This window comes from Taeniopygia guttata, chromosome 34 (genome assembly GCF_048771995.1).
Source record: "Taeniopygia guttata chromosome 34, bTaeGut7.mat, whole genome shotgun sequence".
NCBI classification, from domain to species: domain Eukaryota; kingdom Metazoa; phylum Chordata; class Aves; order Passeriformes; family Estrildidae; genus Taeniopygia; species Taeniopygia guttata.
The window spans coordinates 2,606,280-2,628,023 of record NC_133059.1 but is presented as its reverse complement, the minus strand read 5'-3'; the positions used below and the strand labels follow the sequence as shown (position 1 = coordinate 2,628,023).

The following is a 21,744-nucleotide window of genomic DNA, read 5'->3' as shown; positions in this document are numbered from 1 at the left end:
CTGTGGGGCACTATGGTGTCAGTACAAAGCCAGTACAGTCCCATTCGATCCCAGGATGATCCCGGTATGATCCCAGTACGATGCCAGTACAGTCCCAGTCACTCCCAGTAGGATCCCAGTAGGATTCCGGTAAGAGCCCAGTCCCTGCCGGTGCTGCCGGGGAGGAGGAGGGGAGGGATGAAGGAGGAGAAGGAGGTGGGGATAGCGAGGGGGAGGACGGGGAAGGAGAAGCGGGGATGGAAGGGAAGGGATAAAGGAGGACAGGCAGGAGGGGACGGGACACAGGAGGAGGAGGAGGAGGAGGAGCGATGGAAGATGAGGGATGAGGGAGGAGAAGGCGGCGGGATTAGAGAGCGGGAGGAGGGGAAGGAAGGGGAGGGAGGAAAAGGCAGGGATGGAGGAGGAGCGGGAGGTGGGCTTAGGGAGGAGGAGGACGAGGAAAGGAGATGGAAGAGGAGGAGCGGCAGGAAGAGGAAGAGGAGGGACAAAGCGGATCGAACAGGGCAGAGGAATCACGCGGTCGAGCCCTGCCTGAATTCGCAGCCCCCACCTGTGGGATCATCGCCCCCCATCCCGCAGGTGAGCGGGGAGGGGGAGCTCGGGCCCGATCTCCCGGGGGGTGCCTGGGTTGGGTTTTTTGGGGGGATGTTTGGAGAAGGAAGAACTGCGAAGCGGAGCGGAAAAGGCCCCTTGGGGGGACTCCTTGGAGCCCCGGCAGCCCAGAGCAGAGAAGGAGGGGAGAAGGGAGCCCGGGAGCCCAAACAGCCCCGGCACCCCTGGATGGGGAGAGCCAAGAGGGGGGAGCTTTTGGGATCGCTGGGACTCGCGGCAGCCTGGGGAGGGCGGGCAGCGAGGAGAAGGGGGACCCCCAATGCAAGCGTGACCCCAGCAGCTGGGACAGGGGGGAGCCCCGAACAGCAAAGGGGAGGCAGCAGGGACGGGGAACTCCCGGGAGGCTTTTTCAGGGCTGGATCTCGGTGTTCGGGAGGTTTTTATGGAGCCCAGGAGGGCAGGGACTTCCAGAGATGGACTGGGGCAGAGGAGCTTCCAACTCCACGTGCTCATCCCTTGTTTTCCCCAAACCAGGAGTTCCCATTCCCAGCCCCTGGGAGGCTGCGAGGAAGAGGAAGAGCCTCTCCTTGTCCTTCCTCCCCCAGGGCAGGAGCTGAGCATGGAGAGCAGGGAGGACAAATCCCCGCGGCAGAACCTGGTGGGAGAGGCCGTTTTGAGCGGCTCCACGGCGCAGGAACCCGACGGGGAGGAAAAGCCCCGGAGATCCCGCACGAGGAGGGGCTGCAAAGGCAGATCGCAGGGATCTGAGGGGGAAAGACCCACCCTGGGCCGGGGAGGCGGCCGGAGATGGAGCCAGAGCTCGGAGCTGGGGGTCCCTGAGCAGCTCCATGATGGGGAGAAGCCCCACAAGTGCTCCGAGTGTGGGAAGGGCTTCAGGTGGAGGTGTGAGCTGATTATGCACCAGAGGATCCACACTGGGGAGAGGCCCTACGAGTGTTCCAAGTGTGGGAAGACGTTTCAGACCAGCTCCTGTCTCCTCCAACACTTTTGGATTCACACAGAGGAGAGGCCCTTCTGCTGCCCCGACTGTGGGAAGGGATTCAGGAGGAACTCTAACCTCATCAACCACCGGAGGATCCACACTGGGGAGAGGCCCTACGAGTGTTCTGAGTGTGGGAAGAGCTTCACCGAGAGCTCCAGTCTGATCGTGCACCGGAGGATCCACACTGGGGAGAGGTCCTATGAGTGTTCCAAGTGTGGGAAGAGATTCTCAGACAGCTCCAAACTGATCAGGCACCAGGTGATCCACACCGGGGAGAGGCCCTACAAGTGTTCCAAGTGTGGGAAGAGATTCTCACAGAGCTCCAGCCTGATCACGCACCAGGTGATCCACACCGGGGAGAGGCCCTACGAGTGTTCCAAGTGTGGGAAGAAGTTTAAGAGCCGCTCCCATCTCCTCCGGCACTATCAGAGTCACACGGAGGAGAGGCCCTTCTGCTGCCCCGACTGTGGGAAGGGATTCAGGCAAAACTCCGCCCTCATCAGGCATCGCCGCATGCACACTGGGGAGAGGCCCTACGAGTGTTCCAAGTGTGGGAAGAGCTTCACCGAGAGCTCAAGCCTGATCAGGCACCGGAGGATCCACACTGGGGAGAGGCCCTACGAATGTTCCAAGTGTGGGAAGAGATTCTCACAGAGCTCTACCTTGACCCGACACCAACGGAGTCACCGGTAAGGGAAGCCCTGCGAGGGCCCCGAGTGCGAGAAGAGCTAAACTCCATCCCACACTGGAGGACCCACACTGGGCACAGCCCTGGTGACCCACATTCCCTGTGATCCATGTTGGGAACACACCTGGCTGCTTCTCCTTTTGTGTTTACCTGCATTGTTTTCTGTTCTCCACCTCTCTGTGCTCCGAAAGCCAAGAGGGATCGATCTTTCACCTCAAAACCACTCACATCCCACTGAAAACAACTGAAATTTAACCCTCAGAGACTCAATCCCACCTCAAATTGCTTGTTCCCACCGCAAAAATAAACTCAATCCCACGCCAAACTCACTCGATTCCACAGCTGCCAGGGTGAGATGGGGTTGGGAGGAGACTGGGAGAAGTGGGATCCCAATTTAGAGCGGTGGGATGGGGATTGTGTGGAGCTGGGTGGCTGCGATGTATTTGATAACAAATAAAACTTTCAGACCTACTGATTTCTTTGCCGTTCATTCCCAGTCCGTGGCAGTTCTGTTTGCAGAGCGCCGCCTCACAGAGCGTCCCCTCACAGTTCCGCCCTTGGCCTGAGCCGCCCCTTTCCCCTCACGGTCCCGCCCTTTCCTCGCCCCCTTTCCCCTCACGGTCCCGCCCTTTCCTCGCCCCTTTCCCCTCACGGTCCCGCCCTTTCCTCGCCCCCTTTCCCCTCACGGTCCCGCCCTTTCCTCGCCCCCTTTCCCCTCACGGTCCCGCCATTTCCTCGCCCCTTTCCCCTCACGGTCCCGCCCTTTCCTCGCCCCTTTCCCCTCACGGTCCCGCCATTTCCTCGCCCCTTTCTCCTCACGGTCCCGCCCTTTCCTCGCCCCCTTTCCCCTCACGGTTCGGCCATTTCCTCGCCCCCTTTCCCCTCACGGTCCCGCCCTTTCCTCGCCCCCTTTCCCCTCACGGTCCCGCCCTTTCCTCGCCCCCTTCCCCTCACGGTCCCGCCATTTCCTCGCCCCCTTCCCCTCACGGTTTTCCCTTTCCTCGCTCCCTTTCCCCTCACGGTCCCGCCATTTCCTCGCCCCTTTCCCCTCACGGTCCCGCCCTTTCCTCGCCCCTTTCCCCTCACGGTCCCGCCCTTTCCTCGCCCCCTTTCCCCTCACGGTCCCGCCCTTTCCTCGCCCCTTTCCCCTCACGGTCCCGCCCTTTCCTCGCCCCCTTTCCCTTCACGGTTCGGCCTTCGGGAGCGGGGATTGTGTGGGGCACTATGGTGTCAGTACAAAGCCAGTACAGTCCCATTCGATCCCAGAATGATCCCCGTATGATCCCAGTACGATGCCAGTACAGTCCCAGTCACTCCCAGTAGGATCCCAGTAGGATTCCGGTAAGAGCCCAGTCCCTGCCGGTGCTGCCGGGGAGGAGGAGGGTGAGGGATGGAGGAGGAGAAGGAGGTGGGGATAGCGAGGGGGAGGGCGGGGAAGGAGGAGGGGGGATGGAAGGGAAGGGGTAAAGGAGGACAGGCGGGAGGGGACGGGACACAGGAGGAGGAGGAGGAGGAGGAGGAGCGATGGAAGATGAGGGATGAGGGAGGAGAAGGCGGTGGGGTTAGAGAGCGGGAGGAGGGGAAGGAAGGGGAGGGAGGGAAGGGCAGGGATGGAGGAGGAGCGGGAGGTGGGCTTAGGGAGGAGGAGGAGGAGGAGGAAAGGGGATGGAAGAGGAGGAGCGGCAGGAAGAGGAAGAGGAGGGACGAAGCGGATCGAACAGAGCAGAGAGAATCACGCGGTCAGCCCTGCCTGAATTCGCAGCCCCCACCTGTGGGATCATCGCCCCCCATCCCGCAGGTGAGCGGGGAGGGGGAGCTCGGGCCCGATCTCCCGGGGGGTGCCTGGGTTGGGTTTTTTGGGGGGATGTTTGGAGAAGGAAGAACTGCGAAGCGGAGCGGAAAAGGCCCCTTGGGGGGACTCCTTGGAGCCCCGGCAGCCCAGAGCAGAGAAGGAGGGGAGAAGGGAGCCCGGGAGCCCAAACAGCCCCGGCACCCCTGGATGGGGAGAGCCAAGAGGGGGGAGCTTTTGGGATCGCTGGGACTCGCGGCAGCCTGGGGAGGGCGGGCAGCGAGGAGAAGGGGACCCCCAATGCAAGCGTGACCCCAGCAGCTGGGACATGGGGGAGCCCCGAACAGCAAAGGGGAGGCAGCAGGGACGGGGAACTCCCGGGAGGCTTTTTCAGGGCTGGATCTCGGTGTTCGGGAGGTTTTTATGGAGCCCAGGAGGGCAGGGACTTCCAGAGATGGACTGGGACAGAGGGGGAGCTTCCAACTCCACGTGCTCATCCCTTGTTTTCCCCAAACCAGGAGTTCCCATTCCCAGCCCCTGGGAGGCTGCGAGGAAGAGGAAGAGCCTCTCCTTGTCCTTCCTCCCCCAGGGCAGGAGCTGAGGATGGAGAGCAGGGAGGACAAATCCCCGCGGCAGAACCTGGTGGAAGAGGCCGTTTTGAGCGGCTCCACGGCGCAGGAACCCGACGGGGAGGAAAAGCCCCGGAGATCCCGCACGAGGAGGGGCTGCAAAGGCAGATCGCGGGGATCTGAGGGGGAAAGACCCACCCTGGGCCGGGGAGGCGGCCGGAGATGGAGCCAGAGCTCGGAGCTGGGGGTCCCTGAGCAGCTCCATGATGGGGAGAAGCCCCACAAGTGCTCCGAGTGTGGGAAGGGCTTCAGGTGGAGCTCCAACCTGATCAGGCACCAGAGGATCCACACCGGGGAGAGGCCCTACGAGTGTGGGGAGTGTGGGAAGAGCTTCAGACACAGCTCCAGCCTGATGAGGCACAAGGTGAGTAACATCGGTCAGAGGCCCTACGAGTGTGGCGAGTGTGGGAAGAGCTTCATATGCAGCTCCAACCTGATCACGCACCAGAGGATCCACACAGGGGAGAGGCCCTACGAGTGTTCCAAGTGTGGGAAGAGATTCTCACAGAGCTCCAGCCTGACCACACACCGGAGGATCCACACTGGGGAGAGGCCCTTCAAGTGTTCCAAGTGTGGGAAGACGTTTCAGACCAGCTCCTGTCTCCTCCAACACTTTTGGATTCACACAGAGGAGAGGCCCTTCTGCTGCCCCGACTGTGGGAAGGGATTCAGGAGGAACTCTAACCTCGTCAAGCACCGCAGGATCCACACTGGGGAGAGGCCCTACGAGTGTTCTGAGTGTGGGAAGAGCTTCACCGAGAGCTCCACCCTGACCACGCACCAGAGGATCCACACTGGGGAGAGGCCCTACGAGTGTTCCAAGTGTGGGAAGAGGTTTAACAGAAACTCCCATCTCCTCCGGCACTATCAGAGTCACACGGAGGAGAGGCCCTTCTGCTGTCCCGACTGCGGGAAGGGATTCAGGAACAACTCCGCCCTCATCAGGCATCGCCGCATCCACACCGGGGAGAGGCCCTACGAGTGTTCCAAGTGTGGGAAGAGATTCTCACAGAGCTCTACCTTGACCCGACACCAACGGAGTCACCGGTAAGGGAAGCCCTGCGAGTGCCTCGAGTGTGAGAAGAGCTAAACTCCATCCCACACTGGAGGACCCACACTGGGCACAGCCCTGGTGACCCACAGTCTCTGTGATCCATGTTGGGAACACACCTGGCTGCTTCTCCTTTTGTGTTTACCTGCATTGTTTTCTGTTCTCCACCTCTCTGTGCTCCAAAAGCCAAGAGGGATCGATCTTTCACCTCAAAACCACTCACATCCCACTGAAAACAACTGAAATTTAACCGTCAGAGACTCAATCCCACCTCAAATTGCTTCTTCCCACCTCAAAAATAAACTCAATCCCACGCCAAACTCACTCGATTCCACAGCTGCCAGGGTGAGATGGGTTTGGGAGGAGACTGGGAGAAGTGGGATCCCAATTTAGAGCGATGGGATGGGGATTGTGTGGGGCTGGGTGGCTGCGATGTATTTGATAACAAATAAAACTTTCAGACCTACTGAATTCTTTGCCGTTCATTCCCAGTCCGTGGCAGTTCTGTTTGCAGAGCGCCGCCTCACAGAGCGTCCCCTCACAGTTCTGCCCTTGGCCTGAGCTCGGCCCTTTCCCCTCACGGTCCCGCCCTTTCCTCGCCCCTTTCCCCTCACGGTCCCGCCCTTTCCTCGCCCCTTTCCCCTCACGGTCCCGCCCGTTCCTCGCCCCCTTTCCCCTCACGGTCCCGCCCTTTCCTCGCTCCCTTTCCCCTCACGGTCCCGCCCTTTCCTCGCCCCTTTCCCCTCACGGTCCCGCCCTTTCCTCGCCCCTTTCCCCTCACGGTCCCGCCATTTCCTCGCCCCTTTCCCCTCACGGTCCCGCCCTTTCCTCGCCCCTTTCCCCTCACGGTCCCGCCCTTTCCTCGCCCCCTTTCCCCTCACGGTCCCGCCCTTTCCTCGCCCCTTTCCCCTCACGGTCCCCCCCTTTCCTCGCCCCTTTCCCCTCACGGTCCCGCCATTTCCTCGCCCCTTTCCCCTCACGGTCCCGCCATTTCCTCGCCCCTTTCCCCTCACGGTCCCGCCCTTTCCTCGCTCCCTTTCCCCTCACGGTTCGGCCTTCGGGAGCGGGGAATGTGTGGGGCAATATGGTGTCAGTACAAAGCCAGTACAGTCCAATTCCATCCCAGGATGATCCCGGTATGATCCCAGTACGATGCCAGTACAGTCCCAGTCACTCCCAGTAGGATCCCAGTAGGATTCCGGTAAGAGCCCAGTCCCTGCCGGTGCTGCCGGGGAGGAGGAGGGGAGGGATGAAGGAGGAGAAGGAGGTGGGGATAGCGAGGGGGAGGACGGGGAAGGAGGAGCGGGGATGGAAGGGAAGGGATAAAGGAGGACAGGCGGGAGGGGACGGGACACAGGAGGAGGAGCGATGGAAGATGAGGGATGAGGGAGGAGAAGGCGGCGGGGTTAGAGAGCAGGAGGAGGGGAAAGAAGGGGAGGCAGGGATGGGCAGGGATGGAGGAGGAGCGGGAGGTGGGCTTAGGGAGGAGGAGGAGGAGGAAAGGGGATGGAAGAGGAGGAGCGGCAGGAAGAGGAAGAGGAGGGACAAAGCGGATCGAACAGAGCAGAGGAATCACGCGGTCGAGCCCTGCCTGAATTCGCAGCCCCCACCTGTGGGATCATCGCCCCCCATCCCGCAGGTGAGCGGGGAGGGGGAGCTCGGGCCCGATCTCCCGGGGGGTGCCTGGGTTGGGTTTTTTGGGGGGATGTTTGGAGAAGGAAGAACTGCGAAGCGGAGCGGAAAAGGCCCCTTGGGGGGACTCCTTGGAGCCCCGGCAGCCCAGAGCAGAGAAGGAGGGGTGGGAGCAGGGACGGGGAACTCCCGGGAGGCTTTTTCAGGGCTGGATCTCGGTGTTCGGGAGGTTTTTATGGAGCCCAGGTGGGCAGGGACTTCCAGAGATGGACTGGGACAGAGGAGCTTCCAACTCCACGTGCTCATCCCTTGTTTTCCCCAAACCAGGAGTTCCCATTCCCAGCCCCTGGGCGGCTGCGAGGAAGAGGAAGAGCCTCTCCTTGTCCTTCCTCCCCCAGAGCAGGAGCTGAGGATGGAGAGCAGGGAGGACAAATCCCTGCGGCAGAACCTGGTGGGAGAGGCCGTTTTGAGCGGCTCCACGGCGCAGGAACCCGACGGGGAGGAAAAGCCCCGGAGATCCCGCACGAGGAGGGGCTGCAAAGGCAGATCGCGGGGATCTGAGGGGGAAAGACCCACCCTGGGCCGGGGAGGCGGCCGGAGATGGAGCCAGAGCTCGCAGCTGGGGGAACCTGAGCAGCTCCATGATGGGGAGAAGCCCCACAAGTGCTCGGAGTGTGGGAAGGGCTTCAGGTGGAGGTGTGAGCTGATTATGCACCAGAGGATCCACACTGGGGAGAGGCCCTACGAGTGTGGGGAGTGTGGGAAGAGCTTCAGTTGCAGCACCACCCTGATCAGGCACCAGGTGATCCACACAGGGGAGAGGCCCTACGAGTGTTCCAAGTGTGGTAAGAGATTCTCACACAGCTCCAGCCTGATTAGGCACCAGAGGATCCACACTGAGGAGAGGCCCTACGAGTGTTCCAAGTGTGGGAAGACGTTTCAGACCAGCTCCTGTCTCCTCCAACACTATTGGATTCACACGGAGGAGAGGCCCTTCTGCTGCCCCGACTGTGGGAAGGGATTCAGGAGTAACTCAGACCTCATCAAGCACCGGAGGATCCACACTGGGGAGAGGCCCTACGAGTGTTCTGAGTGTGGGAAGAGCTTCACCGAGAGCTCCAGTCTGATTGTGCACCAGAGGATCCACACTGGGGAGAGGCCCTACGAGTGTTCCAAGTGTGGGAAGACGTTTCAGACCAGCTCCTGTCTCCTCCGGCACTTTTGGATTCACACGGAGGAGAGGCCCTTCTGCTGCCCCGACTGTGGGAAGGGATTCAGGAGGAACTCTAACCTCATCAACCACCGGAGGATCCACACTGGGGAGAGGCCCTACGAGTGTTCTGAGTGTGGGAAGAGCTTCACCGAGAGCTCCAGTCTGATCGTGCACCAGAGGATCCACACTGAGGAGAGGCCCTACGAGTGTTCCAAGTGTGGGAAGACGTTTCAGACCAGCTCCCATCTCCTCCAACACTATCAGAGTCACACAGAGGAGAGGCCCTTCTGCTGCCCCGACTGTGGGAAGGGATTCAGGAGTAACTCAGACCTCATCAAGCACCGGAGGATCCACACTGGGGAGAGGCCCTACGAGTGTTCCAAGTGTGGGAAGAGATTCTCACACAGCTCCAAACTGATCACGCACCAGGTGATCCACACCGGGGAGAGGCCCTACGAGTGTTCCAAGTGTGGGAAGAATTTTAAGAGCCGCTCCTGTCTCCTCCGGCACTATCAGAGTCACACGGAGGAGAGGCCCTTCTGCTGCCCCGACTGTGGGAAGGGATTCAGGCAAAACTCCGCCCTCATCAGGCATCGCCGCATGCACACTGGGGAGAGGCCCTACGAGTGTTCCAAGTGTGGGAAGAGCTTCACCGAGAGCTCAAGCCTGATCAGGCACCGGAGGATCCACACTGGGGAGAGGCCCTACGAATGTTCCAAGTGTGGGAAGAGATTCTCACAGAGCTCTACCTTGACCCGACACCAACGGAGTCACCGGTAAGGGAAGCCCTTCGAGGGCCCCGAGTGCGAGAAGAGCTAAACTCCATCCCACACTGGAGGACCCACACTGGGCACAGCCCTGGTGACCCACATTCCCTGTGATCCATGTTGGGAACACACCTGGCTGCTTCTCCTTTTGTGTTTACCTGCATTGTTTTCTGTTCTCCACCTCTCTGTGCTCCGAAAGCCAAGAGGGATGGATCTTTCACCTCAAAACCACTCACATCCCACTGAAAACAACTGAATTTTAACCCTCAGAGACTCAATCCCACCTCAAAAAAAAACTGAATCTCACACCAAACTCACTCGATTCCACAGCTGCCAGGCTGAGATGGGTTTAGGAGGAGACTGGGAGATGTGGGATCCCAATTTAGAGCGGTGGGATGGGGATTGTGTGGGGCTGGGTGGCTGCGATGTATTTGATAACAAATAAAACTTTCAGACCTACTGATTTCTTTGCCGTTCATTCCCAGTCCGTGGCAGTTCTGTTTGCAGAGCGCCGCCGCACAGAGCGTCCCCTCACAGTTCCGCCCTTGGCCAGAGCCGCCCCTTTCCCCTCACGGTCCCGCCCTTTCCTCGCCCCTTTCCCCTCACGATCCCGCCCGTTCCTCGCCCCCTTTCCCCTCACGGTCCCGCCCTTTCCTCGCCCCCTTTCCCCTCACGGTCCCGCCCTTTTCTCTCCCCTTTCCCCTCACGGTCCCGCCATTTCCTCGCCCCCTTTCCCCTCACGGTCCCGCCCTTTCCTCGCCCCCTTTCCCCTCACGGTCCCGCCATTTCCTCGCCCCCTTTCCCCTCACGGTCCCGCCCTTTCCTCGCCCCCTTTCCCTTCACGGTCCCGCCCTTACCTCGCCCCCTTTCCCCTCACGGTCCCGCCCTTTCCTCGCCCCCTTTCCCCTCACGGTCCCGCCATTTCCTCGCCCCCTTTCCCCTCACGGTCCCGCCCTTTCCTCGCCCCTTTCCCCTCACGGTCCCGCCCTTTCCTCGCCCCCTTTCCCCTCACGGTTCGTCTTTCGGGAGCGGGGATTGTGTGGGGCACTATGGTGTCAGTACAAAGCCAGTACAGTCCCATTCGATCCCAGAATGATCCCGGTATGATCCCAGTACGATGCCAGTACAGTCCCAGTCACTCCCAGTACGATCCCAGAAGGATTCCGGTAAGAGCCCAGTCCCTGCCGGTGCTGCCGGGGAGGAGGACGGGGAGGGATGAAGGAGGAGAAGGAGGTGGGGATAGCGAGGGGGAGGACGGGGAAGGAGGAGGGGGGATGGAAGGGAAGGGATAAAGGAGGACAGGCGGGAGGGGACGGGACACAGGAGGAGGAGGAGCGATGGAAGATGAGGCATGAGGGAGCAGAAGGCGGCGGGATTAGAGAGCGGGAGGAAGGGGAAGGAAGGGGAGGGAGGGAAGGGCAGGGATGGAGGAGGAGCGGGAGGTGGGCTTAGGGAGGAGGAGGAGGAGGAGGAAAGGGGATGGAAGAGGAGGAGCGGCAGGAAGAGGAAGAGGAGGGACAAAGCGGATCGAACAGAGCAGAGGAATCACGCGGTCGAGCCCTGCCTGAATTCGCAGCCCCCACCTGTGGGATCATCGCCCCCCATCCCGCAGGTGAGCGGGGAGGGGGAGCTCGGGCCCGATCTCCCGGGGGGTGCCTGGGTTGGGTTTTTTGGGGGGATGTTTGGAGAAGGAAGAACTGCGAAGCGGAGCGGAAAAGGCCCCTTGGTGGGACTCCTTGGAGCCCCGGCAGCCCAGAGCAGAGAAGGAGGGGAGAAGGGAGCCCGGGAGCCCAAACAGCCGCGGCACCCCTGAATGGGGAGAGCCAAGAGGGGGGAGCTTTTGGGATCGCTGGGACTCGCGGCAGCCTGGGGAGGGCGGGCAGCGAGGAGAAGGGGGACCCCCAATGCAAGCGTGACCCCAGCAGCTGGGACATGGGGGAGCCCCGAACAGCAAAGGGGAGGCAGCAGGGACGGGGAACTCCCGGGAGGCTTTTTCAGGGCTGGATCTCGGTGTTCGGGAGGTTTTTATGGAGCCCAGGTGGGCAGGGACTTCCAGAGATGGACTGGGGCTTCCAACTCCACGTGCTCATCCCTTGTTTTCCCCAAACCAGGATTTCCCATTCCCAGCCCCTGGGAGACTGCGAGGAAGAGGAAGAGCCTCTCCTTGTCCTTCCTCCCCCAGGGCAGGAGCTGAGGATGGAGAGCAGGGAGGACAAATCCCCGCGGCAGAACCTGGTGGGAGAGGCCGTTTTGAGCGGCTCCACGGCGCAGGAACCCGACGGGGAGGAAAAGCCCCGGAGATCCCACACGAGGAGGGGCTGCAAAGGCAGATCGCGGGGATCTGAGGGGGAAAGACCCACCCTGGGCCGGGGAGGCGGCCGGAGATGGAGCCAAAACTCGGAGCTGGGGGTCCCTGAGCAGCTCCATGATGGGGAGAAGGCCCACAAGTGCTCCGAGTGTGGGAAGGGCTTCAGGTGGAGCTCCAACCTGATCAGGCACCAGAGGATCCACACCGGGGAGAGGCCCTACGAGTGTGGGGAGTGTGGGAAGAGCTTCAGACACAACGCCAGCCTGATCAGGCACAAGGTGAGTAACATCGGTCAGAGGCCCTACGAGTGTGGCGAGTGTGGGAAGAGCTTCATATGCAGCTCCAACCTTATCACGCACCAGAGGATCCACACAGGGGAGAGGCCCTACGAGTGTTCCAAGTGTGGGAAGAGATTCTCACAGAGCTCCAGCCTGACCACACACCAGAGGATCCACACTGGGGAGAGGCCCTTCAAGTGTTCCAAGTGTGGGAAGACGTTTCAGACCAGCTCCTGTCTCCTCCAACACTTTTGGATTCACACAGAGGAGAGGCCCTTCTGCTGCCCCGACTGTGGGAAGGGATTCAGGAGGAACTCTAACCTCGTCAAGCACCGCAGGATCCACACTGGGGAGAGGCCCTACGAGTGTTCTGAGTGTGGGAAGCGCTTCACCGAGAGCTCCAGTCTGATCACGCACCAAAGGATTCACACGGGGGAGAGGCCCTACGAGTGTTCTGAGTGTGGGAAGAGGTTTAACAGAAACTCCCATCTCCTCCGGCACTATCAGAGTCACACAGAGGAGAGGCCCTTCTGCTGCCCCGACTGTGGGAAGGGATTCAGGCACAACTCCCACCTCACCAGGCATCGCCGCATCCACACCGGGGAGAGGCCCTACGAATGTTCCAAGTGTGGGAAGAGATTCTCACAGAGCTCTACCTTGACCCGACACCAACGGAGTCACCGGTAAGGGAAACCCTGCGAGTGCCCCGAGTGCGAGAAGAGCTAAACTCCATCCCACACTGGAGGACCCACACTGGGCACAGCCCTGGTGACCCACAGTCTCTGTGATCCATGTTGGGAACACACCTGGCTGCTTCTACTTTTGTGTTTACCTGCATTGTTTTCTGTTCTCCACCTCTCCGTGCTCCAAAAGCCAAGAGGGATCGATCTTTCACCTCAAAACCACTCACATCCCACTGAAAACAACTGAATTTTAAGCCTCAGAGACTCAATCCCACCTCAAATTGCTTGTTCCCACCTCAAAAATAAACTCAATCCCACGCCAAACTCACTCGATTCCACAGCTGCCAGGGTGAGATGGGGTTGGGAGGAGACTGGGAGAAGTGGGATCCCAATTTAGAGCGGTGGGATGGGGATTGTGTGGGGCTGGGTGGCTGCGATGTATTTGATAACAAATAAAACTTTCAGACCTACTGATTTCTTTGCCGTTCATTCCCAGTCCCTGGCAGTTCTGTTTGCAGAGCGCCGCCGTACAGAGCCTCCCCTCACAGTTCCGCCCTTGGCCTGAGCCGCCCCTTTCCCCTCACGGTCCCGCCATTTCCTCGCCCCCTTTCCCCTCACGGTGCCGCCCTTTCCTCGCCCCTTTCCCCTCACGGTCCCGCCCTTTCCTCGCCCCTTTCCCCTCACGGTCCCGCCCTTTCTTTGCCCCCTTTTCCCTCATGGTCCCGCTCTTTCCTCGCCCCCTTTCCCCTCACGGTCCCGCCCTTTCCTCGCCCCTTTCCCCTCACGGTCCCGCCCTTTCCTCGCCCCTTTTCCCTCACGGTTCGGCCCTTTCCTCGCCCCCTTTCCCCTCACGGTCCCGCCATTTCCTCGCCCCCTTTCCCCTCACGGTCCCGCCCTTTCCTCGCTCTCTTTCCCCTCACGGTTCGGCCTTCGGGAGCGGGGATTGTGTGGGGCAATGTGGTGTCAGTACAAAGCCAGTACAGTCCCATTCGATCCCAGGATGATCCCGGTATGATCCCAGTACGATGCCAGTACAGTCCCAGTCACTCCCAGTAGGATCCCAGAAGGATTCCGGTAAGAGCCCAGTCCCTGCCGGTGCTACCGGGGAGGAGGAGGGGGAGGGATGAAGGAGGAGAAGGAGGTAGGGATAGCGAGGGGGAGGACGGGGAAGGAGGAGGGGGGATGGAAGGGAAGGGATAAAGGAGGACAGGCGGGAGGGGACGGGACACAGGAGGAGGAGGAGGAGCGATGGAAGATGAGGGATGAGGGAGGAGAAGGCGGTGGGATTAGAGAGCAGGAGGAGGGGGAAGGAAGGGGAGGCAGGGAAGGGCAGGGATGGAGGAGGAGCGGGAGGTGGGCTTAGGGAGGAGGAGGAGGAGGAGGAAAGGGGATGGAAGAGGAGGAGCGGCAGGAAGAGGAAGAGGAGGGACAAAGCGGATCCAGCAGAGCAGAGAGAATCACGCGGTCAAGCCCTGCCTGAATTCGCAGCCCCCACTTGTGGGATCATCGCCCCCCATCCCGCAGGTGAGCGGGGAGGGGGAGCTCGGGCCCGATCTCCCGGGGGGTGCCTGGGTTGGGTTTTTTGGGGGGATGTTTGGAGAGGGAAGAACTGCGAAGCTGAGCGGAAAAGGCCCCTTGGGGGGACTCCTTGGAGCCCCGGCAGCCCAGAGCAGAGAAGGAGGGGAGAAGGGAGCCCGGGAGCCCAAACAGCCCCGGCACCCCTGGATGGGGAGAGCCAAGAGGGGGGAGCTTTTGGGATCGCTGGGACTCGCGGCAGCCTGGGGAGGGCGGGCAGCGAGGAGAAGGGGGTCCCCCAATGCAAGCGTGACCCCAGCAGCTGGGACAGGGGGAGCCCCGAACAGCAAAGGGCAGGCAGCAGGGACGGGGAACTCCCGGGAGGCTTTTTCAGGGCTGGATCTCGGTGTTCGGGAGGTTTTTATGGAGCCCAGGTGGACAGGAACTTGTAGAGATGGACTGGGACAGAGGAGCTTCCAACTCCACGTGCTCATCCCTTGTTTTCCCCAAACCAGGAGTTCCCATTCCCAGCCCCTGGGAGGCTGCGAGGAAGAGGAAGAGCCTCTCCTTGTCCTTCCTCCCCCAGGGCAGGAGCTGAGGATGGAGAGCAGGGAGGACAAATCCCCGCGGCAGAACCTGGTGGGAGAGGCCGTTTTGAGCGGCTCCACGGCGCAGGAACCCGACGGGGAGGAAAAGCCCCGGAGATCCCGCACGAGGAGGGGCTGCAAAGGCAGATCGCGGGGATCTGAGGGGGAAAGACCCACCCTGGGCCGGGGAGGCGGCCGGAGATGGAGCCAGAGCTCGGAGCTGGGGGTCCCTGAGCAGCTCCATGATGGGGAGAAGCCCCACAAGTGCTCGGAGTGTGGGAAGGGCTTCAGGTGGAGGTGTGAGCTGATTATGCACCAGAGGATCCACACTGGGGAGAGGCCCTACGAGTGTGGGGAGTGTGGGAAGAGCTTCAGTTGCAGCTCCACCCTGATCAGGCACCAGGTGATCCACACCGGGGAGAGGCCCTACGAGTGTTCCAAGTGTGGGAAGACGTTTCAGACCAGCTCCTGTCTCCTCCAACACTTTTGGATTCACACAGAGGAGAGGCCCTTCTGCTGCCCCGACTGTGGGAAGGGATTCAGGAGGAACTCTAACCTCATCAACCACCGGAGGATCCACACTGGGGAGAGGCCCTACGAGTGTTCTGAGTGTGGGAAGAGCTTCACCGAGAGCTCCAGTCTGATCGTGCACCGGAGGATCCACACTGGGGAGAGGCCCTACGAGTGTTCTGAGTGTGGGAAGAGATTCTCACATAGCTCCGCCCTGATCAGGCACCAGAGGATCCACATCGGGGAGAGGCCCTACGAGTGTTCCAAGTGTGGGAAGAGATTCTCACAGAGCTCCAGCCTGATCACGCACCAGGTGATCCACACAGGGGAGAGGCCCTACGAGTGTTCCAAGTGTGGGAAGAGCTTCAGACACAGCTCCAGCCTGATGAGGCACCAGGTGATCCACACTGGGGAGAGGCCCTACGAGTGTGGGGAGTGTGGGAAGAGCTTCATATGCAGCTCCAAACTGATCATGCACCAGAGGATCCACACAGGGGAGAGGCCCTACGAGTGTTCCAAGTGTGGGAAGAGGTTTAAGAGCCGCTCTCATCTCCTCCAACACTATCAGAGCCACACAGAGGAGAGGCCCTTCTGCTGCCCTGACTGTGGGAAGGGATTCGGGAGTAACGCTAACCTCATCAAGCACCAGAGGATCCACACTGGGGAGAGGCCCTACGAGTGTTCTGAGTGTGGGAAGAGCTTCACCGAGAGCTGCAGCCTGATCAGGCACCAGAGGATCCACACTGGGGAGAGGCCCTACGAGTGTTCTGAGTGTGGGAAGAGGTTTAACAGAAACTCCCATCTCCTCCGGCACTATCAGAGTCACACGGAGGAGAGGCCCTTCTGCTGCCCCGACTGCGGGAAGGGATTCAGGAACAACTCCGCCCTCATCAGGCATCGCCGCATCCACACTGGGGAGAGGCCCTACGAATGTTCCAAGTGTGGGAAGAGATTCTCAGAGAGCTCTACCTTGGCCCGACACCAACGGAGTCACCGGTAAGGGAAGCCCTGCGAGTGCCCCGAGTGCGAGAAGAGCTAAACTCCATCCCACACTGGAGGACCCACACTGGGCACAGCCCCGGTGACCCACAGTCCCTGTGATCCATGTTGGGAACACACCAGGCTGCTTCTCCTTTTGTGTTGACTTTCATATTTTTCTCTTCTCAAGCTCTCTGCCCTCCAAAAGCCATGAGGGATCCATCTTTCACCTCAAAACCACTCACATCCCACTGAAAACAACTGAATTTTAAGCCTCAGAGACTCAATCCCACCTCAAATTGCTTGTTCCCACCTCAAAAATAAACTCAATCCCACGCCAAACTCACTCGATTCCACAGCTGCCAGGCTGAGATGGGTTTGGGAGGAGACTGGGAGAAGTGGGATCCCAATTTAGAGCGGTGGGATGGGGATTGTGTGGGGCTGGGTGGCTGCGATGTATTTGATAACAAATAAAACTTTCAGACCTACTGATTTCTTTGCCGTTCATTCCCAGTCCGTGGCAGTTCTGTTTGCAGAGCGCCGCCTCACAGAGCGTCCCCTCACAGTTCCGCCCTTGGCCTGAGCCGCCCCTTTCCCCTCACGGTCCCGCCCTTTCCTCGCCCCTTTCCCCTCACGGTCCCGCCCTTTCCTCGCCCCCTTTCCCCTCACGGTCCCGCCCTTTCCTCGCCCCCTTTCCCCTCACGGTCCCGCCCTTTCCTCGCCCCCTTTCCCCTCACGGTCCCGCCCTTTTGCTCGCCCCTTTCCCCTCACGGTCCCGCCATTTCCTCGCCCCCTTTCCCCTCACGGTCCCGCCCTTTCCTCGCCCCCTTTCCCCTCACGGTCCCGCCCTTTCCTCGCCCCTTTCCCCTCACGGTCCCGCCCGTTCCTCGCCCCTTTTCCCCTCACGGTCCCGCCCTTTCCTCGCCCCCTTTCCCCTCACGGTCCCGCCCTTTTGCTCGCCCCTTTCCCCTCACGGTCCCGCCATTTCCTCGCCCCCTTTCCCCTCACGGTCCCGCCATTTCCTCGCCCCCTTTCCCCTCACGGTCCCGCCCTTTCCTCGCCCCCTTTCCCCTCACGGTCCCGCCATTTCCTCGCCCCCTTTCCCCTCACGGTTCGGCCCTTTCCTCGCCCCTTTCCCCTCACGGTCCCGCCCTTTCCTCGCCCCCTTTCCCCTCACGGTTCGGCCTTCGGGAGCGGGGATTCTGTGGGGCACTATGGTGTCAGTACAAAGCCAGTACAGTCCCATTCGATCCCAGGATGATCCCGTTATGATCCCAGTATGATGCCAGTACAGTCCCAGTCACTCCCAGTAGGATCCCAGTAGGATTCCGGTAAGAGCCCAGTCCCTGCCGGTGCTGCCGGGGAGGAGGAGGGGGAGGGATGAAGGAGGAGAAGGAGGTGGGGATAGCGAGGGGGAGGACAGGGAAGGAGGAGCGGGGATGGAAGGGAAGGGATAAAGGAGGACAGGCGGGAGGGGACGGGACACAGGAGGAGGAGGAGCGATGGAAGATGAGGGATGAGGGAGGAGAAGGCGGCGGGATTAGAGAGCAGGAGGAAGGGGAAGGAAGTGGAGGGAGGGAAGGGCAGGGATGGAGGAGGAGCGGGAGGTGGGCTTAGGGAGGAGGAGGAGGAGGAAAGGGGATGGAAGAGGAGGAGCGGCAGGAAGAGGAAGAGGAGGGACAAAGCGGATCGAACAGAGCAGAGGAATCACGCGGTCGAGCCCTGCCTGAATTCGCAGCCCCCACCTGTGGGATCATCGCCCCCCATCCCGCAGGTGAGCGGGGAGGGGGAGCTCGGGCCCGATCTCCCGGGGGGTGCCTGGGTTGGGTTTTTTGGGGGGATGTTTGGAGAAGGAAGAACTGCGAAGCTGAGCGGAAAAGGCCCCTTGGGGGGACTCCTTGGAGCCCCGGCAGCCCAGAGCAGAGAAGGAGGGGAGAAGGGAGCCCGGGAGCCCAAACAGCCCCGGCACCCCTGGATGGGGAGAGCCAAGAGGGGGGAGCTTTTGGGATCGCTGGGACTCGCGGCAGCCTGGGGAGGGCGGGCAGCGAGGAGAAGGGGACCCCCAATGCAAGCGTGACCCCAGCAGCTGGGACAGGGGGGAGCCCCGAACAGCAAAGGGGAGGGAGCAGGGACGGGGAACTCCCGGGAGGCTTTTTCAGGGCTGGATCTCGGTGTTCGGGAGGTTTTTATGGAGCCCAGGTGGGCAGGGACTTCCAGAGATGGACTGGGACAGAGGGAGCTTCCAACTCCACGTGCTCATCCCTTGTTTTCCCCAAACCAGGAGTTCCCATTCCCAGCCCCTGGGAGGCTGCGAGGAAGAGGAAGAGCCTCTCCTTGTTCTTCCTCCCCCAGGGCAGGAGCTGAGGATGGAGAGCAGGGAGGACAAATCCCCGCGGCAGAACCTGGTGGGAGAGGCCGTTTTGAGCGGCTCCACGGCGCAGGAACCCGACGGGGAGGAAAAGCCCCGGAGATCCCGCACGAGGAGGGGCTGCAAAGGCAGATCGCGGGGATCTGAGGGGGAAAGACCCACCCTGGGCCGGGGAGGCGGCCGGAGATGGAGCCAGAGCTCGGAGCTGGGGGTCCCTGAGCAGCTCCATGATGGGGAGAAGCCCCACAAGTGCTCCGAGTGTGGGAAGGGCTTCAGGTGGAGGTGTGAGCTGATTATGCACCAGAGGACCCACACTGGGGAGAGGCCCTACGAGTGTTCTGAGTGTGGGAAGAGCTTCACCCAGAGGTCCAACCTGATCAAGCACATGGTGAGCCACACCGGGGAGAGGCCCTACGAGTGTTCCAAGTGTGGGAACAGATTCTCACAGAGCTCCAGCCTGATCACGCACTGGCGCATCCACACTGGGGAGAAGCCCTACGAGTGTTCCAAGTGTGGGAAGAGGTTTCCGACCAGCTCCTGTCTCCTCCGGCACTATCAGAGTCACACAGAGGAGAGGCCCTACGAGTGCCCCGACTGCGGGAAGGGATTCAGGAACAACTCAGACCTCATCAAGCACCAGAGGATCCACACCGGGGAGAGGCCCTACGAGTGTTCTGAGTGTGGGAAGAGGTTTCAGACCAGCTCCTGTCTCCTCCGTCATTATCGGATTCACACAGAGGAGAGGCCCTTCCGCTGCCCCGACTGTGGGAAGGGATTTAGGCAAAACTCAGACCTCATCAAGCACCAGAGGATCCACACCGAGAGAGGCCCTACGAGTGTTCCAAGTGTGGGAAGAGATTCTCCAGGAGCTCTACGTTGACCCGACACCAACCGAGTCACCGGTAAGGGAAGCCCTGCGAGTGCCCCGAGTGTCAAAGAGCTTCATGCGCTGCTCCAGCTGCCCCCATCCCCAGAGGAGCGACGCTGGGCAGGGTGCTGGTGTCCCACATTCCCCGTTTTCCATGTTGGGAACACACCTGGCTGGCTTTTCTTTTGCTTTGGCCTTAATTTTCCTGTGCTTCATCTTCATCCCTCAAATCAGCCTGAATGGGGTTATATGAAAGAAATTGATCAAAAAGACCTGAAGTCCCAGCATTGCACAGGCAGTTGAGGGAGAATTTAGGATTTGGAGACACATTCTGTGTGGAGTGCCACAGGATCACCCTTTTCCCACTGAATTCCCAATGGATTATCCCTTTTCCAAATGGATTCTCAGTGGATCACCCTTTCCCCACTGGATTCCCAGTGGATCAGCCCTTTCCCCACTAAATTCTCAGAGGATCACCCTTTCCCCACTGGATTCCCAGAAGATCACCTTTTCCCACTTTGCATTTGTATTTTTAGTTTTTCCTAATAAAGAACTGGTATTCCTGCTCCCATATCTTTTCCTGAAAGCCCCTTAATTTCAAAATTATAATAATTATAATAATTATAATAAGTATATTAATTTTTAGGGTTGGATACTTTCTTTTTCAGGGGAGGTTCCTGCCCTTCTCAGCAGACACCTGGCTTTTTAAACCAAGGCAATAGCAAAGTTATTATTATTATATATATCCTATAACATATTAATATAGGATTATATAATAATGTAGCATATACACTAAAAAACCATATTATATTTATAGTATATAATGTATAAAATATAAATATATATTTTTATATAGACTAAAAATATTTATTTTATATAAAAAATATAGTATATATTTAATGTACTCAGATATATATATAATATACATACTATAAATAGCTGATATATGTATATTTTATAGATGCACATTATAACATTGTCTTTTTGCAAATATTAAAATTGATTAATTGGTAGGAGCTCCCGCGGCCAGGGGTGGTCCCAGTACCACCAGTGCCACCAGTTCCTCCCCTGCTGCCCCCGCAGCCCCATCCCCACCCTCAGTGTCACCTCCCCCTTCTCCAAATTCTGCTCCTGGCAACTGATGAGTCATCAGCGAGAAACGCTCTTGATTCGCTCTTGATTTTAACCGCGCGGTCTCTGATTGGCTGGCGTTGTGAGGGACGCTGGGCTCCACGGAGCAATACAAAGGCAGAGCTGCTTCGCGATCTGATTGGCTGAAAATAGCTGGGCGTGGCCAGTGCCCTGGGATTCTGCCCGGCAACTGCATCGTCATGAGGAGTGCATTCTGATTGGCCAGGATCTGTTTTGGGGTGGGGACGAGGGGAACGGGGGTTTATTTCGGTTTTTTTAGGGATTATTTGGGGTTCAATTGGGGATTAGTTGGGTGTATTTTGGGCTTAATTTGGTTTGTTTGTGATTATTTGGGGTTTCTTTTGGGGTGTTTTGGCGTTTGGTTGGATGTATTTGAGTTTATTTAAGGATTATTTGGGATATATTTGGGGATTACTTGGGTTTGTTTTGGGTTTAGTTTGGTTTATTTGTGTCTATCTGGGGTTTTTAGGGGTTTTTTAGGTTTTATTTGGCTTTATTTGGGGGATTTTAGGGACTACTTGCGTGTATTTACGGGTTTAAATTGGTTTATTTGGGGTTATTTTGAGTTATTTGGGTTTATTTGGGGTTTGTTATTGTTTATTGGGCTGTATTTGGGTTTATTTGGGGTTAATTGCATGTATTTGGGGATTTTTGGGGTCTTTTGGGGTTATTTGGGTTTACTTGGAGTTCATTTGGGGTTATTTGGGTTTATTGTGGGTTTTTTGGGTATAAGTTGGTGTATTTGGGGTTTATTTAGGTGTCCTTGGGTTTATTTGCCGTCAAAAAAAATCCAGGAATTTTCCCCCAAAAATTGCGGGAATTTTTCCCAAAAAATCAGAAATGTTTCCCCTGCAAAACCCGGGAATTTTTCTCATAAAAGTTTCAGGAATTTCCATCCCCAAAAAACGGGAATATTCCCTTAAAAATCCCGCGCTTTTATCAGCCAATCACTGCGCTTCATCTCCAAAACCAACCAATCACCGCGTGCCTCCCCTCAGCACCCTCCTTTTCCAACCACCTGAACCAACCAATCACTGCGCGCCTCCCCTCAGCACCCTCCTCTTCCCGCCTTCCAAACCAACCAATCACTGCGTGTCTCCCCTCAGCAACTCTCTCTTCCCGCCCTCTGAACCAACCAATCACTGCGTGTCTCCCCTCAGCAACTCTCTCTTC

At 59.1% G+C, this 21,744-nt stretch overlaps 2 protein-coding genes and 1 pseudogene across 2 annotated transcripts in view; 2 read left to right on the top strand and 1 right to left on the bottom strand.

Moving 5' to 3' along the window:
- The window catches only part of LOC121468955 (uncharacterized), a 2,238,800-nt gene that overhangs the window by 84,567 nt on the left and 2,132,489 nt on the right, over nucleotides 1–21,744 (bottom strand). The gene's annotated exons all lie outside the window — the stretch shown is intronic.
- LOC140681334 (uncharacterized) lies at nucleotides 434–16,672 on the top strand. Its single transcript, XM_072920993.1, is given in 6 exon segments — nucleotides 434–579; nucleotides 1,087–2,244; nucleotides 5,364–5,522; nucleotides 8,140–9,326; nucleotides 11,847–11,857; nucleotides 14,934–16,672. Coding segments are annotated over 5 exon segments (3,741 nt in total). The 5' UTR covers nucleotides 434–579; nucleotides 1,087–1,171; the 3' UTR covers nucleotides 16,245–16,672.
- Nucleotides 17,771–19,990, top strand: LOC121468667 (uncharacterized; annotated as a pseudogene).